Source organism: Phascolarctos cinereus, unplaced genomic scaffold (assembly GCF_003287225.1).
Source record: "Phascolarctos cinereus isolate Bilbo 61053 unplaced genomic scaffold, phaCin_HiC Scaffold_3;HRSCAF=262, whole genome shotgun sequence".
Classification (NCBI taxonomy): domain Eukaryota; kingdom Metazoa; phylum Chordata; class Mammalia; order Diprotodontia; family Phascolarctidae; genus Phascolarctos; species Phascolarctos cinereus.
Window position 1 is genome coordinate 55,910,104 of NW_027555736.1, and position 24,022 is coordinate 55,934,125.

A 24,022-nucleotide genomic window follows, 5' to 3' on the forward strand; every position below is an offset into this window, starting at 1 on the left:
CCCAAAGAAGTATCTGAAATCAAATAGATTAGACTATCTCTGGCCTTGATAAGATTTCTATAACAGAATGTCAGGGCTTGATTGGACTTTGAAAATAATGGAACCCAATCCTGTAATTTTACAAGTGAGGAAAGTGAAGCCCAGAGTATGGAGTGAAGTGACTTGATATGTCACAAGGCTAATTACTGTAAGACTCGGGATTTGAATCTAATTCTCCTGACTCCCAGGTTCAGGATTCTTACCCCTATATCACACTGCCTCCTTGTAACTGGCTGGAAAAATTTGGGTGAGAAGAAAAGATGAAAGATTTTTCAGAAAAGGCAATGACAGAACTGCTTTGAAAAAAAAAACCCAAAACTTTTTTGGAGGGACAATTCCTCAGTCTCATTGCCAGGCCAGGATGGTAGGAGACCAGAATTAAGGCAAGGGTTCTAGTCTCATTTCTGCCAGAATCAGTTTTGTGACCAGCAAATCTCTAAACATGTCTGCACCTCAGTTTCTTCTTGTGATGACTGCTAAGGTCTCCTGCTTACTATAAAAATTCTATGGCTCCATGATCTTCCCTTAAAGTTAACTGCAAAATAGTTTTTATTATCAAAATGTAAGATTAATTTTTGTCACATCTTTAGGACCTGACCTCAACAGTTTTTTCCTCTGTCAGTGTTGAAATATATTACTGTGAAATGGCCTAATCTTTTCAGCTTATCAGTCAACAATCTGTATCGGGTGCCTACTGTGTGCTTCGCCCTATGCCGGAGTAAGCAGTGAAATGACCTGGTTATAACATTGTGGGCTGTTCATTGTTACAGAGAACAATGCCTTCAAAACTGTTTATCAAAAGGCAGGATTTCTGAGTGAGTCACTCCAAAGTTGCATGACCAAATCTTATGCTACTCATATCTTTTGACAGTGACACATACTTTACATCCCAGACTGGTACTGTAACTCAAAATTCTATCTCTTCAACTGTGCTCATTTGGAGTGGGCAGCATTGCCATAGGTAGAGCACATTGGATTTTGAAAAGGCAACATGGTGCATACAGTGGAAAAGGCACTGACCTCAGACTCGGGGGGCTAGGTTTTAACTCTTAACTTGGTTCAATACTGTGTGACTGTGGGTGAGTCCCCTTAACCTCTCTGAGATTGTTACCTCCTTTACAAAATGGTTATAATGGTGTCTTTCCAACCCTCCTTCACAACTATTGTGATGAAAGTGCTTTATAAATCTTATGTGCTATGCAAATCTGAGTCATAATTAAAGATAATGCTGTAAGCTTGCCTAAACATATCTCTTTCTCCTGTTGGTTCCCAAACAATCAGGTGCAGAACAACCCTCTCCAGTGACTTGTGCATGAGGAGTGTAATTTGGGTCTTAAGGTCTCTTTGTGAGTGATGACAAAATTGTAAGGAATGGTCCAATCTATTTAGAGCAACACATAAATGATAAAAGGTGGAACTTGAACATGCTAGGACATGCATGTTGATAGCTGGGATGTCCCACTCCTCACAATCTCATCATTATCTATGAAACAGTATACTAGTACAACCATGCTAGTACGAGCGTGGGTTAGGCACCTAATTGCATGTCCTGCTTTGCTTACTGCTGTCCCAAGAGAGCTTCTCAGAGAAAATTATTCCAATCATTATTAGAAAAGCTCAGAGTATGCGTGCCAACATAGAAAACAGATGATTTTCAACTCAGGGGCAACTAAGTTGTATAGTACATAGTCCAGAAGACTTGAGTTTGAATCCTGACTCAAATATTTACCATAGTCTCGTAACCTTTCTCAGTCTTAGATCCCTCTTCTGTTAAATGGAAATCATAATAGCACCTACCTCAAAGAGCTGTTGTGAGAATCAAATGAAATTATATGTGAAGAGATATACATACATATACACATACATATACATACATATGTGACTTTGCAAACTTTTGAAGTATAAGTGCTAGCTATTATTAATATTATTATTATTATTATTACTAATGAGATAATGATTAAGATAATATTTTTAAAGTGCTTAGCACAGTGCCTGGCACATAGGTGCTAAATAAATGCTTATTCCTTTACCTTCCTTTCCTTTCCTTCCCTTATTATTATTATCATGTCTGCTCATTCTAGGTCACAGGAGATATGGAGAAGTCTTTTCTAATGGGGCCTTTCCAGATTTATTTCCTTTTTTGACAGGTACCAAGCTGTTAGATCAGGTTCTGTAATTGACCCTATTCTGCTTTTAGACTTGTTATCAACGTCTTGGATTAAGTCATAGAATGGTATGCTTCTCGAGTTTCTAAATTATGTACTATTGGGGAGATAACAGATGTATCTCAGGCCACTGTTGGGATTCACAAATATCCCAACAAGCCAAAACACTGGGCCAAATCAAATAACATGAACTCTAATAAGGACAAATGGAAAGTTTTATGTTTGAGTTCAAAATTTTCAAGATGGAGGAGGCATGAATAGACAGCAATTTGTCTGAAAAAAAAAGATCTGGGTATCTCAGTGGACAGCAAGCTTGATAAGAAGCAATTAATGAAGCCCATACAATCTTAGGCTCTGTTAAGAGAACACAGAATCATAGATTTAGAGCTGGAAGAAAAACCTTAGAAGGAAACTATGGTGTAAAGAAGCAAAGGGATTTGTCCAACTTAGCCCTGTGGCTTATACCTGATGCTGTCCTTGTTGCTGCTATCAGTAGGCATTCCCATTTGGGTAAGTGTTGCTCTGCAAAGACCCACAAATGGGTCTGAAGACTTTCCAAACCACTCTCTACACAGCAGCTAAATTAATACTTCTAACCAGTCTGTCGCTCCCCTGCTCAAGACATCTCAATAGCTACCTGCTCCCTGTCTCTGTTTCTGTGACAAGATGCAAACACCACTCTGATGTTTAAAGTCCTTCACATACTGGTTGCACACAGTCTTTCCCCACCGATTTCACAGGACTCCTTCTCATGCACTTGGGGGCTGCAGCATTCCAACCAGCCTGGCCTATTTCCCATAAATGACATTTCACGTTCTGCCTCCCTGAATTTGCCTAGTCTGTCCTCCAGAACATTCTCCCTCCTCATCTCTGCCTCTTGAATTAGCTCCCTTCAAGGGGTTTCTCCTATAAAAGGCCTTTCCTGACCTTCGTCTCTTGAGTTGTTAGTTTCTCCCCCAAATAAAATTACTAAAAAAATAAAAATAAAAACAAATTAAAAAAAAACAACTTGACATAGTTGTCAAATTAATTGGCTCAGTAGATGGGGCAGCTAGGAGATTCAGTGGATAAAGCACTGAGCCTCAAGATCTGAATTCAAATCCAACCTCAGACACTTACTAGCTGTGTGACCCTAGGCAAGTCATTTAATCCTGCTTGCCTCAGTTTCCTCATCTGTAAAATGAACTAGAGAAGGAAATGGCAAACCACTCTAGAAATTTTTGAAAGAAAAGCCCAAATGGGGTCACAAGGAGTCAGACACAACTGAAATGACTGAACAGCAAAGACTGAGAAATAGATTTGGAAAAAGAATCCTACGAATTGTGTGACTCTGGATAAGTTAATTAACCTCTATCAGCCTCTCTTTTCTCATATATAAGATAGGGATAATAATAGTACCTATCTCACAGACTTATTGTGCAGATCAAATAAGATAATCAATTTTAAATTATCATATAATTGCTAGCTATGATTATTATTTTTATTTCTATACAAGTTTCTCTCCCAATAGACTGTTTGCCCTTTGTGGGCAAGGATTCTTTCATTTTTGTCTATACATCTCCATCACCTAATGAAAAGGACTAGACTGAGGATTTAATTGATAGAGGGTGAGGCACTTTTAGACGAAGAAACTCCTTCTACCAATGAAGATAGCACCTCCTCTGGAATTTAACGTTTTAGAAAACTGCATAAAACGCAAGACATAAAATGACTTTCCCATGGTCAACCAGCCAGTAATATGTCAGAAGCAGGACCTGAACCCATGTCTTCCTTGCTCATGAGTCGGTTCTTTACTATTACACCATGTCGCCTCTGGCATACAGTAGGCACTTCATAATTGCTTTTTTTTCGGGGGGGGGGAAGGCAATCAGGGTTAAGTAACTTGCCCAGGGTCACATAGCTAGTAAGTATCTGAAGCTATATTTGAACTCAGGCCCTGCTGACTTCAGGGCTGGTGCCAGCTAGCTGCCTCTTAATAATTGCTTATTGGATTCAATCCAGACTGAGGCCCCATGGGATCTACCCTTTGTTCTCTGGCCCTCTTTAAAGCACCTGTAAATAAGTTACAGGTAATTTATAAAATGATTTACACAACTTTGTCTAGCAGGCCCCAGATAGCATAAGAAAACTTAGTTAGGATCTTCTTGTCTGTTGCCTGTGAGGGCAAAGGTATAGTGGAATGAACACTGTCATTGATGAGCTGTGTGACCTTGGGCAAGTAACAACTTCTCTGGGTTGATTTCCTCATCTGTAAAAGGAGGGCTTTAGACTTGATGATGTCAGAGGCCCTCCTGGTACTGGCATTCACTCTTTCTGGGATTTCTGAGAGAAGGCAGAGCATTGAAAAGCAAAAGGAACCCCAGCCACTGAATGAATGACAAGCCAATTCATATCTGGATATCTGAGCCCGCAGTGCCATCTAGCCCGAGATCTGAAGGCTGAGGCAGCTCTGCTTGGGTGGAAATGTTTGGGGCTGTTCTCTAGTGTGCTGGAGCATTCTTTTTTTTTTTTTAAAGTATAATTACCAGAGCTTATGTTTCATAGTTAATGCTGTCAAGCCTTTTAAACTAATTGGTCTTTTATAGAAAATTTAACTGAAAATTAACACATCTTTTAATAACATTGCTTTAACTTTAATGGCACTTTGCCTTGCGTTTATAATTGCTCTAAAATTGTCATTTTCCATGTCATAGCTGCCATTTTTTATATTTGCCAGTTTTCATGGTGTAGGTTTTTATTTTTAGCAATTTTTTTCCTTACGAGTAGAGAGGACCATTTGCTATTTTCCATCAACTTTGGGCCACATTTGATTTAAGAGTAAGCAAGGGGGGAGGGGAGGTAGGGAAAGAACATGGAATTAGAAGCTGGGAGACCTAGGTTTGGGTCCATGCTCTGTTATGTCCTAGGAATACGACTAGAAAACCATGTAATCTCTAGGAACTTTGATTTCCTTCATGTGTAAAACAGGGGTAATAAGAGTCATAATTCATATTTCATAGGACTGAGGATCACAGAATCATATGTCAAGAGGTCCAACCTCCTCATTTTATAGAAGGAGAAACTGGGGTACAGAGAAGTTGAGTAAATTGCCCAAAATCACCCAGAGGGTAAATAATAATAATAATTATTATAATAATGATAATAATAATGAGAGCTAGCATTTATACAAGTTCTTTGAGGTTTATAAGTCACTTTACATATATTCTATCTTTTGGCCTTCACAACTCTATGAGGTAAGTACCTCATTTTTGGTAACATTTCTATTTTACAGATGGGGAAACTGAGGAAAAGAGATTAAGCGACTTATTCAGAGTCACATAGCTAGTAAATATCTGAGACCAGATAGGAACAATGAACCTAGGTTCTATGACTATAAACTCGGTATTCTTTCCATTGTACTACGTTTGTTGTGAAAAGTGCTTGGCAAACTACATACTATATAAATGTACTATATAAGTACTATGTAAAATGTGTACTAGATAAATGTGAGGGTTTTCTTTTAAATTATGAGACTATGGTCCTGCATTCTAAATTTAGTAGACACTCCTGTTCCACACCTGAGAACCCTTCCTACCAAGACCAACATCTCTACCACTTAGGCAGTAGCCACAAGGGTGGCTTCAGCTTTCTCTTGCCTGACAACATGACTTATCTTGAATTACAAGGTGCCTTTCCTGATCACCATGGTTATTCCTGTCTGTCTCCTCCTCAAATCATTATATAAATATATATATATATATATATATATATATATGTCTATCAATCCATTCATCAATCCATAAGTATTTATTAAGTCCTATTATATGCCAAACACTGGGGACACAAGTACAGTGAATGAAAGATTCCCAATTATTTGTTTATATATTATATTCTTTCCCACTTCCCACAGTATTCAAAAGCTTCTTGGGGGCAGAAACCTTCCCCCACCCCCCTTCATTTTAGCTCTAATGCTTTGGACATGGCAGACACTTAATACATACTCATTGGACTGGATTAGGTTGGACTGGATGGAGCCTATATGCAAGCAGACCTAAGGATTAGCCACTATTATGAGGCTTGGGTGGAGGGGATTGTTGATTGTTGCTCGTTGATTGTTAATGTCAGCATGGCAACCAGTCTCCAGAGGAGTACCTCAGGGATCTCTACTTGATGATGTGCTGTTTGACATTTTTATCAATGACTTGGATAAAAGCAAAGATGGCATGCTCATCAAATTTTCCATGACACAAAATTGGCAGGGATAGATAGCTAACATGATGAATAACAGAGTCAGGATCCCCAAAGATCTTGACAAGTGAGAGCATCAGGCTTAATCTACTAAGATGAAATTCAATCGGGATAGAGGTAAAATCTTATAGAATAGCTTCACAAGTATGAGTTGGGAGGTCTCTAGATAGATAGCAGTTGTTCTGGAAAAGAACTGAGGGGGAGGAGTTAAGGGACTGTAACATCATTGTGAATCACCAGGGTGATGTGGCAGCCAAAAGAACTAATACGACCTTGGGTTACATTACAAGTAGCAGAGCTTCCAGAAATAGGGAGGTGATCACCTCACTGTAGTCAACCCTTGTCAGACCTTTCTTGGAGTATTGTTTTCAGTTCTGGGCACTGTGTTTGAGGACGTTGATAAGGTGGCACGTGTTCAGAGGACAAGCAAGATAGTGAAGAACTCCGAATCTTTGTCATATGAGAAGAATCTAGGGAACTGGGCATGTTTAACCTGGAAGAAGAAAGTCTCAGGAGAATCATGATAGCTGTGTTCCAGTATTTGAAAGGATATCATAGAAGGGGAAGAAATGTGATCCTCTTTCTGTTTGTCCCACTAGGGTGGAACCAACAATGGGCGAGAATTTCAAATTTAGGCTTGATGTCAGAAAAAGCTTCTGGACAATTAGAGCTGTTCAAAAGTGACATGGGACTGCCTCAAGACATCATGAGTTTCCCCTGCTGAGAGGAGAGATGACCATTTGTTGGTAATATTATACTGGGGATTCCTTTTGTGTAGAGGCTGCACTCTTTGATAACCACTGAGGTTCTTTCTAACTCTCAAAGTCTATGACAATGTCTGGATGGCAGAATCCAAAGGCTGATGGACCCATGATTGACTCCATGCAAATTATAAAATTGGCCAGAGGCAAGACTTTGCCCTGCTCTCAGGGGAGCCCTGGTTATGGGGTATCTTCCCCTGAATATATAATTTTGATGACCATACTTTCAGGCAAGTCTTTGTTTCTTCTATTTTTTCTTCTTTTTACACTCCCTATGTAGCCACTAATTGCTCATTACTTTAATAGTCCTCTTCCTCCCCCACTCCACCAAAAATTTTTTCCAATCTTTTGTAGGAAAAAGACAACACATAAGAGACCTTTGCATTTTCTACATATTAGGGCTTTTGCTCCCAGAGTACTTTTACCCCTCAGTTTTCAATTTATCCTATTCATATCCTTAGGAGTTTAAGAGTGATACTTAATATCATTCTCACTTTATAGTTGGGAGACTGAGGCTCAAGGAGGTAAAATAATTCCGGATTCACTGGAAGAACTGAAACTAGAACATAAACCCCCTGAATTCAGGGTTAGTTCTCCTTCCACAAGACCATATGACCCTGTCCAAGGCCAAGCTACTATGGTAATGATTTTAGAAGTTAAAATGAAAGTATACATGGGAGGTACTTTTTGATTAAAGTAAGAATTCAGTGGACAGTGCCTGCCTTGCTCTGGGCAGGAGAGAGATGGAAGAACTTCCTTTTGAGTAGTTGGGAAGACTTGCATGAACTGATGCAGAATGAAGTTAGCAGAACCAGGGCAACAATTTAAACAATAACAAAGTTCAAAAAAAAAAAATCGAAAGATTTAAGAATTGATTAGCATAATAGCCAACTATGATGAGGGAGGAAGATCAGTGCTACCCATGCTACTCATGTCCTAACAGAGAAGTGATGGATTCAAGATGCTGAATGAGGCATACATTTTTTTCACAAGGTCAATGTGAGAATTTGTTTTTGTTTGAGTATGCATATTTGTTACAAAGGGTTTTAAATTTTCTCCCATTTGATTGTGTGGGGAGAGAGGCAGGGATGTAGTGGGAAGAGAAAATAAATTATTGTTAACTGAAAAAATACAATTTAGTTTTCAAATTTGAATAGCTAGTTGTGATATTACCAGTATGCCTTACAAGCATTGGTAATGGTTCTCAAGTGTCTAGAGAATAAGATAACCATAGTTCTTCCATAAAGGGAAATGTTCTAATGTACCATATTCTAGAGTTTGGGCCAATCCACATATTTTTTGGTTTGTTTGTTTTTTGAGAAGGAGGCAGGGTTCCAGTTTACTTCAACTGTAAAAATAAACTTCATTAAATACACACATACACATGCACACATATTCATAAACTCAAGCTCATTAGTGGTAATGTCTAGGAGTATTAACTGTAAATGCTGTTTGTTTCTTCCCTGAACAATGTGCAGTCTTGCTTATTCAGGCTGGGCTATTAATGTCCAGAGGGCTACAGATCTCTGCCTAGGAAAGGACCAGAGCATATATATTTTTGGCTGTGAGTCTTCTGAGCCTCACTTTTTGCAGATTCCTCTGAAGGCTACAAATATTGTTTCTTTTTTTACCCTTAGGACAAAAGCACATATTAATGAATAAATGAAGATGTCCCATTTTATAATACTTAACCAAATTGGAGCATCTGACAGTAGAAAGGACAATTCAGCCTGAGGATGGTGAAAATTATATGGCTAATACATAATTCTATATTAAACATTCTGTCATATATAATAACTTTTTATCCTCAAAATACTTTCAAGTGTACAAGGTTCATGATGATTTCTTTGTGTATTCCAAGCTTGTGAGGAAGATTCAATGATGCTAACTATCCCCATTTCACAGAGAAGAAAACTGAGGCTTAGAAATTATAGGATAATAGAATCATAGATTTAGAGCTTAAAGATAGTTTGTAGGTTACCTAATGCAAATCCCTCATCTTACAGCTGAGGAAACTGGGTCTCAGAGAGATGAAGGTTAAGCTACTTGCCCAAGCTAAGAACTTGCAAGTGTTGGGGTTTGGATTTGAACCCAGGTCTCCTAACTCTAGGTCTGGAATTCTTTCTATCACACTTGTAGGCATCATTCTAGAAATGGGGAGGTAGCATGATGTAATGGACATGGTTCAAGTTCAAATCCCACATAAGGTATGACCATAGGCAAATGTATTAACCTCTTTGAGTCTCAGTTTCTTCATCTATAAAATGGGAGTAATGATAAATGTTATAGTTTATATTGTATGGTTATTTTGAGGTTTATATGACATGATGCATATAAAATATTTCACAAATTTCAAATCACTATATAAATGTCAGTTATTGACTGGAGACATGCTATCAAGCCATTGATTCTGTAAGAGGATATTGTTGGTTTATTATTATTTTCTTTACCACTACAATGAGGGAACCTAGATTGGTTATTTAGGTCAATTTGGTGAGAATTGGGTTTCAGAGGTCAAATGATGGCCAGTGACAAATGGGATCTAGGCACATAGGATACTGTTGCCAGTATTGGAAGGAGGAAGGTTCCCTCTTGCCCCCTACCTTGGTTACGACAAAATTCAGAGCTTATGTAAGAAAGGATCTGACATTTGGAAATACTGGATGGTAGAATCCAAGGGCAGGCTCTGCTCCTTCAGCCACTTTTTCCAGAAGTATGGGTGAACTATGGGTCAACATAACCTTGAGGACCAGCAAAAGGCCTCAGCGGGAAGGAGGGACAATATGCCACCATGTTGTCTGGCCCCAGTTACTATCAGCTTCCTCACACTTGCCCTGTGAATAGTACCCTGACTTCAGCTTGAAGAATGTATTTCCAAATTGTGATGTTCTTCTCCTAGCTATCTAGGCATAAATGTAATTATTCTCTCTCTCATGAGGTATGTGTGGTGTTGATTTGCACAGTACCATGACACGGCATCTGTGGCATCCCTATCTGTTACTTGGGGAATGGCAGTGATGAATAGAAAGATTATTCCTTCCACAAATGAGGCAGTGAGCAGCAGGAGTTGAATTATGAGGGACAATATTCTGTGAGTGTTTAGACACCTGATTAAATGGCAGTTTGGAGAAGAGGGTGAGAAAAAAAAAGGAGATCACTGACATCTAAATAGAATTGTGTTTCAGTGTTGTTTGTAAACGGCTGCCTAAGCTGGAATATGTTCATTCTCCGGTTCCCATTGTGTGGAAGGCTCTCACTCATGTTGTATAATTTCCCTCCATTTCTTTCTTAACTGTTTTTAATTACAACAGCTCTTCTCAATACTTGAGTAAACCTCAGTCATCAAGAAAAGGAAGAAGAAAAAACCCTAACAATCCAAAAAATGAATAGAGCAATTTACAGCTACTGTATTTTTTTCTGTTACGTTGTTTTTGTTTTGTTTTGCTTTCAGAAATCTGGCTGCTGGTTGAACCAAGCACAATTCTGAAACCTCATTTTAGAACTTCAGCACTCCAAATTATGAGAACCTCACCTCAAACAATACCTGGACAGTATCTGGTTGGGTAATACACAAACTAGCTAGCAGTGGGCAAACCAAATTGGACCTATTTGCATTAGATTTATTCATGTTCTTTTTTCAAAAGAGTCTCTTGAAGGATTTTGGCTCCCTTTTCTTTCATGCCAGAAGAAGGAAGAAAAGGGGCTCTCAATGTATCACATCTGCCAATGCCTATCAACTGAGGCCATATAAAATGTGCTGTGGAAGTATCCCATCATGGTTGGGTACTGGAGTTGGAGTCAGGAAGACCTGGCTTCACAATTCCACCTTAGACACTAAATGTGTAATCCTTGGCAATTCACTTAACCTTTTATGCCTCAGTTTCCTCCTCTGTAAAATGAGGGGGTGAGATTTTATGGCCTCTAAGGCCCTTTCCAGCTCTAAATTTATGACCCTATATTAGAAGTTCTTAGCCTGGGATTCCAAGTTGTTGCATATTTTGATAACTGAATGTCATCATAACTGATTTGCTTTGTAATCCTATGTATTTTATCTTATGTATTTAAAAGCCTTATTCTGAGAATGACTCCATAGTTGCCAGTGGGAACCCTAAAAAAATTTAAGAATTCTTGTTCTATGTAGAACTTTCTCATGGAGCAGAGAAGGTACTGACCTGTATTGTTAGAGAGTGTTTCCTCTCCCAGGAGCTCCCTATGCCAATGAAATCCCAGGTTTGGCCCCTATCTCCATCATGGAGTACATTTTAAATAGATGGACATAGGTTTATCATCTGCACTTAAGCACGGATACATCTGCCAGTGATATTTATATGTACTTATTCTATTCTCCCCCAAAGTCTCTGGCCATGTCAGTCTGGAAATGAGAAATATTCAGTGAAATGGCCCAATTTAGAAAATGCTTTGCAGCCTCACTCCCTCTGATGATGCAGAGAATGATGTGGCTCAAATCCTAATATACTTATTACTATTATCACACACATACACACACACACACACACACACACACACACAAATACATTCACGTACATAGCACCAACAAATACCATTACACACATTCCTATGAACCTTTGTATGAGAAGTCAGACAGCCCTGCTACTGAACACCTACATTCCATCTTTGGGACAAAGTAATTTGGAAAAAAAAATCTGAAGGAGAATATCTATCTAAAGGCAATGTCTCCTTTCATTATTTTGCTTTTTAATTTTGATGGTTTGGTTTAAAGCTCTAAAGGAAGGTTGCCTGTAAACAGTTTAATCTTCCCATAACATAAATGGTCTTCTGAAATCTTTCTAATTAGGATCAGAGGTAAAATGAGATTTCTAAAAGAATGAATTACAGAAATCATTTTTAAACCAGAGGTGCAGTATATTAGGCCTCTTTAATGGGGCTTATCTTGTACTGTTTCTGTAGCCTTCCTCATTATTTTTGGCCTTTTCAGGTGTGCATGAGCTAGGTCCGGTGAGCTCTCTGACTTTGCTCCTGGAAGAGATCCCACTGATGCAGAGTTGTTGGTTTTAGAGGTCTCCAAGAGAAATAGACCTATAAAAAGTCTGGAAGAAGAAACACTAACAATCTACCCACCTCACAAGATATTTTTTGAGTCCTCTGGTGGGAGAAGTGGGAGGTACGACCTCACTCTTTGGAAAATCAAGGCAGGGAAATGGCATGGTGGACTGAATGTTGGACATGAAGTCAAGAAAATCCGAGTTCAAATGCTGCATCAAATACTAGCTTCATGACCCAGACCAAGTTACTTAATGTATCTGGGACTCACTTTCTTCATCTGTAACATGAGAGTTGGACTTAATGACTTCTAAGGTCCCTCTTAACTCTAATCCTATGATCTATTATCCTCAGAAAAAGATAGGTAGAATGAACAAAAAATTTAAACTGAAATTTTTGTTTTAAACTGTGGGTTTGTTTTTTTCTAATGCACAGGGCAAACTGAACGTGTTTAAAAAGTTTTGTTTTGCAGAGGTCCTTCTGTGACCTATTTTGGTCAATTGTTGAGAATTGAGTAAAAATGAAGTTTTGATGTATAATAAACCTTTTTTTTTGCATTCTAAGGAAAGAATTCATAATAACCCTATTCTGTTTTGACATCCTTTCCTTGTTTAATAAAAAGGGAAAATCCAAATTTTCAAGCTATCTACAATCTGACCAGATTCAAACCTTTGTTCTTCCATCCTTGAGAAACAAATACCTTGATTCTGAAATATGTTGTGATGTGCTAAAAGAAATAAACCATTTAAAAGAATCATGGATTTCAAATTAGAAGGAACTTCTTAGGTCATCTTCTACTACAGCTCCCTCTTTTTACAGGGAATTTGAGTCCCAATGAGTTTAAATGACTGCACCAAATGGATAGTAACAGTCCCAGGTTCCGCATTCCCTTTCTCTGATTCCCAATCTAGTGTTCTTTTCACCAAACCATCACTAGTCCACCCTTCAATCTCCTGACAGAGTTTAGGATTCTTTTCTGCTTTTTCGGAACCCCTCTCCTTTCATTTCTCTACATCAGGGTTTCTGGCTGGGGTTCCCCACAAAATATGGAGGAAGGGATAGAATTTTCTTACTTACCGCACTCATGAGTGAGTCCAGGACACTAACGGCAAATGCTGTCCCACATGCAAATGGCTGTGTGAGATACAGCTCCGTATCTGGGTCATCATCATCGTCTTGGTCCAAAAACTGAACATTAGTATCATTCACTAGAAAAGTCATAAGACATCAGTTAGTGACCAGTGTCCAGCCTTGTGAGCTAAGCTAAATGAATAAACAAATAAATTAATTAAGCCTGGCATTATAATGGCTTAGAGGCAATAAGCAGTCTCTTTGATGGCACTGGAAATGAAGTTAAAAAGGAGGTGGAAATACGGATCCTGGCGTGGCAAGGGTGGAAGTGAGGGATAAATGGAGACTGTAGCTCTTTGCTTCATGAGGTAAACCCCTTGGCTGACATCATAGGGACTCAAAAAGTATGGATCATTTCCTCTGGGATGACCCTAGGACCACTGGCAAGAGGCAAGGTCCTCTTGTAGGGATAACATAGGAGGCATGTCTTTGGACTGACTGAATTCTTTCGCAGACAGAGAGTGGCTTTCAGTACAGAGGAATAAACTGGGATTTCTCACTGCAATCAAATTAGAAGATCTGGGACCCCCAAATGGTGATGAGTAAAGAGTGTATTATGCAAGCAGATGATTTGGATATATCATTAGTTGCCACAGTGGCTTACTCTTGCCTTGTTATGGCCCCAGTGCTCTTCACATAGCAGATGTTCATTCATCACCAAGTGGCTATTAAGTGCCTACTGTGTGCTAGGTACTGTGCTAGGTACTGGAGATACAAAGGCAAAAATGAAAGAGCTCTTGTCCTCAAGGAGTTTACATTTTACTGTGCACTTGCTAAAGGCTTACTGACAATGATTTTATTAACTCCAGAGCAAAAAATCAAAGTGAGTAACATCACTGGCAGATGTGATGTGCTAAAAGAAATAAACCATTTAAAAGAATCATGGATTTCAAATTAGAAGGAACTTCTAAGGTCATCTTCTACTACAGCTCCCTCTTTTTACAGGGAATTTGAGTCCCAGTGAGTTTAAATGGCTGCACCAAATGGATAGTAACAGTCCCAGGTTCTGCATTCCCTTCCTCTGATTCCCAATCTAGTGTTCTTTTCACCAAACCATCACTAGTCCACCCTTCAATCTCCTGACAGAGTTCAGGATTCTTTTCTGCTTTTTCGGAACCCCTCTCCTTTCATTTCATTGTGTAGCTTTTGTACTACATGGGGGTGATTCAAGTTTCTTCCTTTCCCAAATGACTTCCTCTCTTACGTAATTCTCTTTAAATAGACTGATGCCACCTTTTATATGGCCAGTAAAGACTCTCAAGGCATATAAGTGCAGACTGACCAGTCAAGTCAGAGATGTCCTTAACTTAGTAAAGATTCAATGACAAATTGGTGTCAATTCCCATTGTGACTTCAGAAATTAGTATTTTTGTGTATGTATATCTATGTATATGTATATGTGTGTGTATGTGTGTGTGTATCTATCTCTCTGAATGTGAAAGTAAGATAAAAGTTGAGGTTCATGATGCCTTCCTAACCTCACCAGCAGTAACCTTTCTTCTTGGGATTTTTTAAAAAAATCTCTCCATTGCTGTAGCTAGTACAAAGAAAACTCTTTCTGTGAGAAACTATCAGTACCTTATCTTGAGTCTTTTCTGTTTGGGATAGAAGAAAGAAAAAAGAGAGATAGGGAGGATAAGAACATAGAGTTAACTTTTAAAGTTCCCATTTTGTTTTTCTAGAGTAAGATGCAGAGAGGTACAATAACACTACCTGGGTCCTTCCAACTTCATTCCATCTTCACTCCTTCTCAATCCCCATCATTAATCTAGTGGCTACTACATTGTTTCTGTCATACATTTTCTACAATTTTCCCTTTGGTCCACCATTCTGAGTATTCTGACCTCTTACTCTTTCCATTGGGCATTTAAGACTCCTAGTTTCATGAGAATGCCCCAGGGCTGATTTTTAATGGGCCTTTATCCTCTGTCTACCTCAATCCACTTAACCCCAGGATATTGGTAGGCCTTTGCTAGTTCTTGCTAATGATACTGGCTCACATTGGAAATGAATAAACAATCCAATGGCAGATGGGCAGAGTTGTAGCTAACAACTTCTTCACTCAGATCAAGTGGGGGAAAATATACCCTCCAATCATCTTTAAATTCAGTTGAGGATGTGGGAAAGATCCCAGTGGCCAATGGTGAGGAAATGGAGATACTGAGGGATACTGTGAAACCTCTGATGAGGGAACAGGACAAGGTCAAAGAAGGGAAAAGTTCACCTCAAGTGTGACTACCAGAGGAAGGAAGCATGCCATTTGGTAGGATGCCATTTTAACTATTTAGATGCCAAACTAAGCTGTTTTTATAACTTGTAAGTACTGTTAGCATCCTCTGAATTCCCATACCCAGGGCAAGGTCCCAGTCACCTTGGCCTAGTTATGGTTCCAATGAAGAGAAAATGTGAGCTTCTGACTAAGGATACTTTATTGTCTATTTTTGAAAAGTATAACTCAATTTTGTTTATAATAGCAGCTCACAAATAAGTATGATAAATTTAATGAAAAGAAAATCATGATTTGAATGTGGGCACCCTGAATGGTTACTGGTTATTCTGTATTTGCCTAGAAAATGGGCAGAAGGCACTGCTGGGTTCTCAGAAGAAGGACTTATAGAGAGAAATCATTAATGAAGATGAGTGGCCTCATGGCTGACTCTTCTCTTATGGCATGTTGGAATATTTAAGTCATTAAAAAGAGTTACAAAGGAGTGAGCAGGTTTGAAATAAAACCCTACACCCAATTCAACAATTTTAAAGGGATACAGAAAAAAGTTGAGGCTGGGAAATTGTCAAAGGAGAGATTTGGGGAGTTTTAAATACTTGAAAATAGGATTTCTAAAGAAAAGCTAAAGCAGTATTCTTAGCACGTAGTAGGCACTTGATAAATTTAATTGGTTTTGGAGCAATAATTTCATGAAGAGAAGATTAAAGGGAGGTTAAATAATAATTTTCAAATATACAAAGCATGATGACATAAAAGTGGCAACCTTCCTACCGAGGATGGTGGAAGTGATATGGGCATTTGACATGGAGTCACTAAACTTGGGTTCAAGTCTTGCATGTCACTTGCTAACTCTGGGAACTTCAACAGGTCATGTACCCTCTCTGATGTTCAGTTTTGTCATCTGTTAAATGGGGATGAGACTATGTGGATTACCTAGCTCACGGGCTTACTATGAGAATTGAATGAGATAATGGCCGTGAGAGCTCTTTGTAAACTGTTAAGATTTCTGTACACTTTACAGAAATGTCAGGCAGTATTATGGCTAAAACAAGGAGGAATGGACTTCAACTCTGGCACATGAGATGTTGTGGATATAAAGACTAATTACTGATCATGAAGACTGAGAAATGCCATTACAGGCTGAGAGAGGTAGACTCATTTTGAACCAGATCTTTAGAGACTGGCTGGCGAGCCCCTCCCTCACCTGGGGGGGTCTTTCTCCTAGGACAGGGGCTTGAACCATATGACCTCTTGAGGCTTACAGCCTTGAGAGTATGTGGCAGACAATTCAAAGACTGAAGCTCTCAGAAAATTCTATAAATATTAGACAACATCTATCTCACAGTTGCAGACACAGAACAGAGACACTTTACTTTTGACCTGAGAGAGTTTCGTTCTGATAAATAGTCACATCTACAATAATGCAGTGCTGAATGGCTGACAATTTATTCCTCGGCTTCTGGACATCTCACAAGCAAGATTACTGTGTTAAAAGCTCTCTTGTTCTGAAATATATTGGGGGGCCAAGAAAATGGATTGTGAGTTTCATTTGCCATTTGAAGCAGGTACTTTCCCCAGCACTTTTACTGACTCTATCTGTCTGGTTCATAAGACCAATACCCCATTCTGACACCTACTGTTACTCATCTGGGTCCAAAGCGTCATTGACCAAGTCATGGGGAATCATATATAAACAATTTAGTTGTGGCTTCATACTTTTATCTTCCTGATGAGACTCTATTCTGAATTTTCCAGAAAGGTCTCTGGACCAGATGGGATCAGAGCACTGGGGCAGTGCTCTGCCATGGTGGTTGGCTAATGTAATACTTTCAACCCCTCTCATACGCTGGCTTTAGGAAGAAGGTGTCTCCCCAGAGGTCACTGCCTTGGTAGCCTCCAAACCTGGGCATCTGAGACAAGGTCTAGTGAAAAAGGCGAATAAAGTCAGAACAAAGGAAAATAAACAGCTGGAGGGAAGGCACAATCTTAGTTTTTGTATTTTGAAATTTTTATATTTCTTCTTTGACTTCCTATGAGAGCTGTGAAGATATGTCAGTCAAGCTGACAGAGGGTTGAAAGAAGAAAATAAAAGAGAAAAGGGTGGGGGGGGAGGTGGAGGAGGGAGGAGAAGGGAGGGCAGGGAGATGTGCAGGGGAAAAAAAAGGCCCAGGCCAAAGAAAATGAATTGGTGTGAAGATGCTATGGAAACAGCTGCCAGGTCAGCCGGGTGTGATCAAAGGTTTACAGATGCTGGGTGGGGAAAAAAAAAGGAAAATCATTAAGAAAGGCCAGAGCAAGACAGTTGATTCCAACCAGAGCCGCAAATAAAACACATTCAAAGCAGCACCATGAGGGTAGCCTCTCTGTTACAGCCAGAGAAAGAAAGAACAAGCTGATGAGGGCTAGAGCACCAAAGATAGAACAAGACAGTGACGTGAAGGCAAACGGTACTTCTTACCCAGTTCGGTTATCATGAGAATGTGCGTCCCACTGTTTTTTTCCTGATTGATTGAAACCAAAGGCAGAAGTTTGCCAGGCTTCGCTAATAGGGTATAACAATTTAGGATGGGGAAGGGGAGGGAAAAGAAAGTACAGAGACAGAGAAAAGGGAGGGTGTCAGAGAGATAAAGTACTAAAGGAAAAGGACAAAGGACCCCCAACTGTATTTGCAATGGGGGGGGCAGGGTTGGGAAACAATTCAATGGTTTTGCTAGTTTGCCTTTGGCCACCCAGAGCTCAGTAGGAGCTCTTTTAAATGTCACATCCAGATAGTCCAAGGTCTTACTCCTTAAAATTTTAGAGTCCATTGGGTCACGGTGGCATGAAATATAGCCTTAGCTTGCATGGAGGGATTAAATTGTAGTCAATTATCCTCTCCAACTCACCCACTTTCTATGAATGGATGATCTGAAATTTCATACAAAGGTGGGAGAATTTACCCTCATTACTTCATTGCCATGATACCCAGAAGAGGTGTTCCCTAGTGGCTAAGGCTAGCTTAGTAAACCATTATAGAAAATGGGATAGAACTCATCACTAAAAATCCTCCTCTGCTGTACTTTCAGGGACAGCTTCCAATGGGAAGGAAGCTGGAACCCAGCCTTTATTGAAAATGAAAGTTTTCTCAGCCTTCTACCACGTCCCCTAGTACCAACATGTCACATAGCTTTCTCATGTATTCACACTAACTGTCTATATTCATGGTGGGCTGTTTTCCAAAAAGAGAGAAGGCATGGAAGTGGGCCTATCTCCTCCTTCCCCATATGAAGGAGGAAGAGGAAAACAGGTTGTAAATTCACCCCCTTACCTAGCTCAGTGATGATAGGGATGTTAACCCCAGTTGTGATGGATGGCTGACGTAACATCCCGTGGACTGGACTGTTGTCTGGGGATGACCTGTCCATTCCTGGTGGTGTGAACCCTGGAAGACAGGAGAGAGGGGAGAATTGGGAAGAATCAGAACATAAGGAGTTATATTTAGAGCACAGTGAAAACCCAAGATAGCTAATGAGTAATTACAGGTTAATATAAATTTGAGTGACAAAAAATAAGCATATCCATGGTCTCCTCTGAGGAATGATTTTTAAAGGATAGAGACACAGACAATTTTAAGTGACTTCTGATACAATTCTGGAAACATCTGACTTATGATATGGTGTCATAGAAAGTTGCTAAGAAACCAATTGATTACACTAAAGCAATCAGTGTAATTGTCTGGAAATGCTATCGAAAAGCCCCAGTGTTGATTAAAATAAAATAAAATAAAATAAAATAAACATTTCCCTAGGCATGGGAAATGGATAAGCTAAGAGAATCCTAGAGTCAGACAGGATATTGTGAATCTCTCCTATGATATCACAAGATATGGTCATCTAGGTTCTGCTAAGAGACCCCCCAGTGATGTAACGCTCATGACCTCAAGAAGTAGTCTATTCCAGTTTTGGATAGTTCCAATTGTCAGTGAAAGTTTCCCTCATCCAACATGTAGCTGAAAATTGCCTTCCTACAGTTTCTACCTACTCATTCTAGTTTACCTTTGGGATCAAGCAAATTATAATACCTCTTTTACATGGCAATACTTCTTCATATATTGAAAGTTGGTTATATTTTCCCCAAGTTGCCTCATCTTCCGGCTATCTTCAGTTCTTTCAACCAATGCACGCATAATACAATTTCAAGTCCCCTCATCGTTCTAATTGGACTCCTGTGAACTTTCTCCGGTTGGTCAAAAATACTTCCTAAAATATGGTGAGAAGGCAATGGGGGCAGGGTCCATTTCCCTTGTTCCATAGATTACCTAAGATTACGTTTACTGTTTGGCTGCTAGGTCACAATGCTCTTCATATTGAGTTGACACTAAACCCAAATCCCCTGAGTCATTTTTACATGAATGGTTTTCTAGCCAAATCCTATAAGTATGCTGCAAATTCAAATTTATTTTGTGCTTCACTATGACTATCTGATCTTTATCTCTTCTCTTAAGCAGAAAATCTTTTCTCATCTAGAATTAGTGAATGTTTCCCCCTCCCTTTTTTATGGTAATTTTCATTTATATAGGATGATTGACTTTCTAAAAGACTTTTAAAAATAATCTATTCCACCCTTCTCACAATACATATAACAAAAGTGTGGTAAAGAGTGGTGATGTGACTTTCCCCAAAATGACATAGCTTGTAAAGTCAGAAGCACGGCAGTGATGGGGTATTAACAAAACTATAATTAGTATTCAGGTCTCTTGATTCTTAGGTCAATGGCCAATTGTTTTAAACCAAGATCAAGATAATATATTTATCTTTATCAAACATAGAGGTAGTATGACACAGTGGATTGAGTATGTCCCTGGAATCAGAAAAACTTGTGTTAAGTCTTGTCTCTCTTGGTCACATGCATGCTAGGTTACCATAAAAGTTCCTTTCCTTCTCAATGTCCCAGGCAATTTTCTATAAACTATAAGACACAAAGGAATGATTTCTTCACCAGGCATTTCATATAGGAGTGAAATCACAGACAAGGAGCAAATATGTTAATTAATAATTAAAAAATAAATATTATCAAAGCTTTAGCCTACTATTCTAGCCTTTTGAGACCTTTTCAGATCCTGATTCTTCCATCCAAGAGGATTCTTGGGTAATAGAAAGGCAACTGAAAGAGTATCATTCATGAGCTGTGGTTGAATCAACAAGTTAGATCATCAACCATACATCCATTTTTGACATTGGCACTCTATTTGCATTCCACAAACAAACTTTCAGTTGCTTCTCTTTCCATTCTTCTCCTTCCATCCTCTATCCCCTTTCTTCCCTCTACTTCTTCCTTTCCTTTCCTATTCCCATTCTTTATTTGTCTCCATGCCCTCTCCTCTCCTTTTCCTTTCCTTTTTCTTTTCTCCTCCCTTTCATCTATTTGTCAGTCCTTTCCTCTACTTTCTTTATACTTCTTTATTTTATTCTCTTCTTTTCTTTCCTCTTATCTTTCTCCTTTCTTCCTCCTCTCCTTTCTCCATACTTTCTTCCTTTCCCACACCCTATTTTCTTTCTCTCTTCTTTCTTCCTTTTTAAAAAATCATGTTGACTACCCTGAAGGGTTTGAGATAGGTGCTAACAATCCATTTTGCTACCCAAACCTACAGTGAACTCTCAAACTTACACACCGACTTTGTCCAGTGGGTTTCTGGGCAAAACCAATTTGTAAGGTAGCCAGTTTAATTTCTGCTTTTTATATTCCTTGTTGGCACTCTGGGTCTCAATCATTAATACTGAGTATACATGTTTGCATAAATATAGATCAGGGTTATGGAAGTATATGCATATAAGAAAGATGAGAAAATCTTTAGGCTACTAGGAAAGCTGAATGGCCATCTCATGTGACTTTGATAATTTCTTAGAGTAATTACTAAGCAAGGCAGGAACAATTTTTATTCAGCTGAAATTAATTTTGCAGAGGGCAGCATATGGTAAATGTTACTATTAGCTTAATTCAGCAAGTGCTGGTTTGCTCCCATTCACACAGAGGGCAGGTATGATGGCAGGGTTTGCATTAACTTTGTGTGTCTCTCTACCTGTCTCCATAGCAGATTGCTGCATAAAATAACTGATGAACTAGATGCTTGGGAATGAGAGGTCACTTGTTATTTTTCCAGGTGCCCAGGACAAAGAACTAACCACCTAGCATGAGCTGCCTCCAGATAAATCGACTTCATATATACCCAGAAGGTAATTTGATCACTAGCTCCCTGTTTTTGCCAAATTGTCTTTCCAAGGTGACATAATGAGATGAAGACGAGGTTGGCATTTTTAGATATCTGGAGCTTTATGGAAATCACAGTCTCCCAGGGGGCTAGAACAAATCATATAGACTGAGTCCATCTCTTCATGTTCCAAATAAAGAAACTGAGGCTAAAGAAAAGACTTTCCAGGGCTGAAGTATTACATTTTGTTCTTGTAGCACAAAAGGCATGACCCAAAGTAAATAATAATAATAATAATAATAATAATAATAACAACAATAAAATAGCTAATATTTAATTAACACTTTAGAATTTAGGAAGTTTCATGCCCAGGTTCACACAGCTAATAAGTGTGATTTGTACTCAGGCCTTCCAGATCCAAGTCCATTACTCTATCCCCTACACCACAAAATGGACAGATCCTACCTCTTCTTTCTCCTTGGCATAACTTTCTTTTATACTTTCAGAAGAAAAAAAAACCCTTGGCTTTACTTAATTTTCTTTCCCTGATTGCACTTCCTTTTAATTTTTATTTGAATGTATTTTGAACACAATGAGTTCCCTTTCTGAAAGACAGCATGACATCTTTGTCGAGGAAACTAGGGAGAGCTTCAGTGTCCATCCTTCTAGACTCGAGAAAAACACGAGTTTTCAGCCAACTGTATAACCCAGAACATGGATTTAAAATGCTCGCTGTTTCCCTCATCTGGAAAAGTGAACGGAAAACCTGAATTGTTTTCATCAAAAGTTTCATTCAAAGGCATGAAAAACTCCCAGTGACAGCCATGCAGATTCAGTGAATATGACGTTTCTGAATTTCTTCAACTTGACAAGTAAACACCTTAAATCGGTAATGCTATATGCATAATACATGGCCTGTATTTTGACAGCCATCATGGAATGCTGACTGGAGAAAATACAGGTTTGTACATCAAGGAATAGCATCCATAAAGCAGGGAGAAATTCAGGTCACAGGATATTAGGAAAACTGTATTTCATTACAGAACCTGGAACAAGCTAAGGCAATGCTTTGATTTTATCTTCTTTAAAGACTCCGTTTTCAGCTCTGAAAAGACTTGATTCTTTTGCATGAAACGTTTATTTGGAAATGACACGCCCAACTCCTAGTCTGACTTTATTTTTCTTTCATATTCCATTTCCCTTCGTTCCATTAGCATTCACAACTGTCAAATTGGCAGGTGGCCCATTGCTTTCCCCTTCTCCTCAGCATCACCCCAAGGACGGGAGTGGAGAGGTGGTACACTTGGCTTGAAATATCCATCAGTATTTCTGTAGTCCTGTGCTCTCACTATCATGGGTACTCCTCCCAGTGATTAACACAACCCCCATAGGCCTCTTCATTTTGGGTGATACTTCACCATGTCCTGGCATAAACCCTTCACAGATGACCCATCAAACATGCAAAGACTCTTCTCCAATACCTTATGATTTCGCAGAGGACATATGTACAATATCTGTATGGAAACCCAATCTACTTTCTTTTCCAGTTCTATGTAGCTGATATAGGCTTTTATTGTCACTCCATCCTCAAAAGTCACTATTAGTAATAGCCTGAAGCCTACTACCACTTACCATTGTCTTTTCTTTTCTTTGTGATTTGCCATAATTCCATGATTCACTTCCAGAGAGCATTACCAGGAGAAGATGGGTTTTCTTGGTGGGAAGGAACATGGGAAATCACTGAAATCTATAGAAAATTCCTTAAATACATACTAGTACATTTTCCTCTTACTCATTTCTGAATCAAATCATCGTCCAGCTACAGTGCTGGCCAGTTGTCTTGGCTGCCATCCAACTACTTGTCATGATCTGGGCAATATGAACTGTTTGTTTGTCTCTTCCTGTGTGGTCTCTTAGAGTGAGCTCTTCTGCACAGCAATGGATTTCCTTGAAGACGGCTGAAAGTGCTCTGTAATAACTACACTATCATTTACAGCTATGAACAACTGCAGGGAAGGATGGGGGATATCTCATTTGGATTACCCCCCCCAAAAAAAAACAGCCTTTATGATAATGGTGAACACTTTATGCCTTATTTGATATTGATGATGAAACAATCATGGAACAAAATCACCTCTGTAGTTCTGTCTTCCCAAGATTCTTGTATTGGCTTTTCATACACTTGGGAGTTGCTTTGTTAGAGAGAGAGCCTTTAAGGCTGCCTTTTACTCTACTGAGTCAAATGTGTGTGTGTGTGTGTGTG

At 39.1% G+C, this 24,022-nt stretch overlaps 1 protein-coding gene across 5 annotated transcripts in view; it reads right to left on the bottom strand.

Annotated features, from left to right (window-relative positions):
• Window positions 1-24,022, bottom strand: part of KCNMA1 (potassium calcium-activated channel subfamily M alpha 1) — a 909,315-nt gene that overhangs the window by 18,256 nt on the left and 867,037 nt on the right. For 3 of the 5 annotated variants that reach the window (XM_078150867.1, XM_021006026.2, XM_078150866.1), the window contains 2 exons: window positions 18,880-18,993; window positions 13,292-13,422 (listed from right to left, as the gene is read on the bottom strand). In XM_078150867.1, the coding sequence (XP_078006993.1) occupies window positions 13,292-13,422; window positions 18,880-18,993 (245 nt within the window). Of the gene's footprint in view, window positions 1-13,291; window positions 13,423-18,030; window positions 18,115-18,879; window positions 18,994-24,022 lie in introns of all 5 variants that reach the window. The other 2 variants (XM_078150865.1, XM_078150868.1) reach the window with 1 other exon arrangement.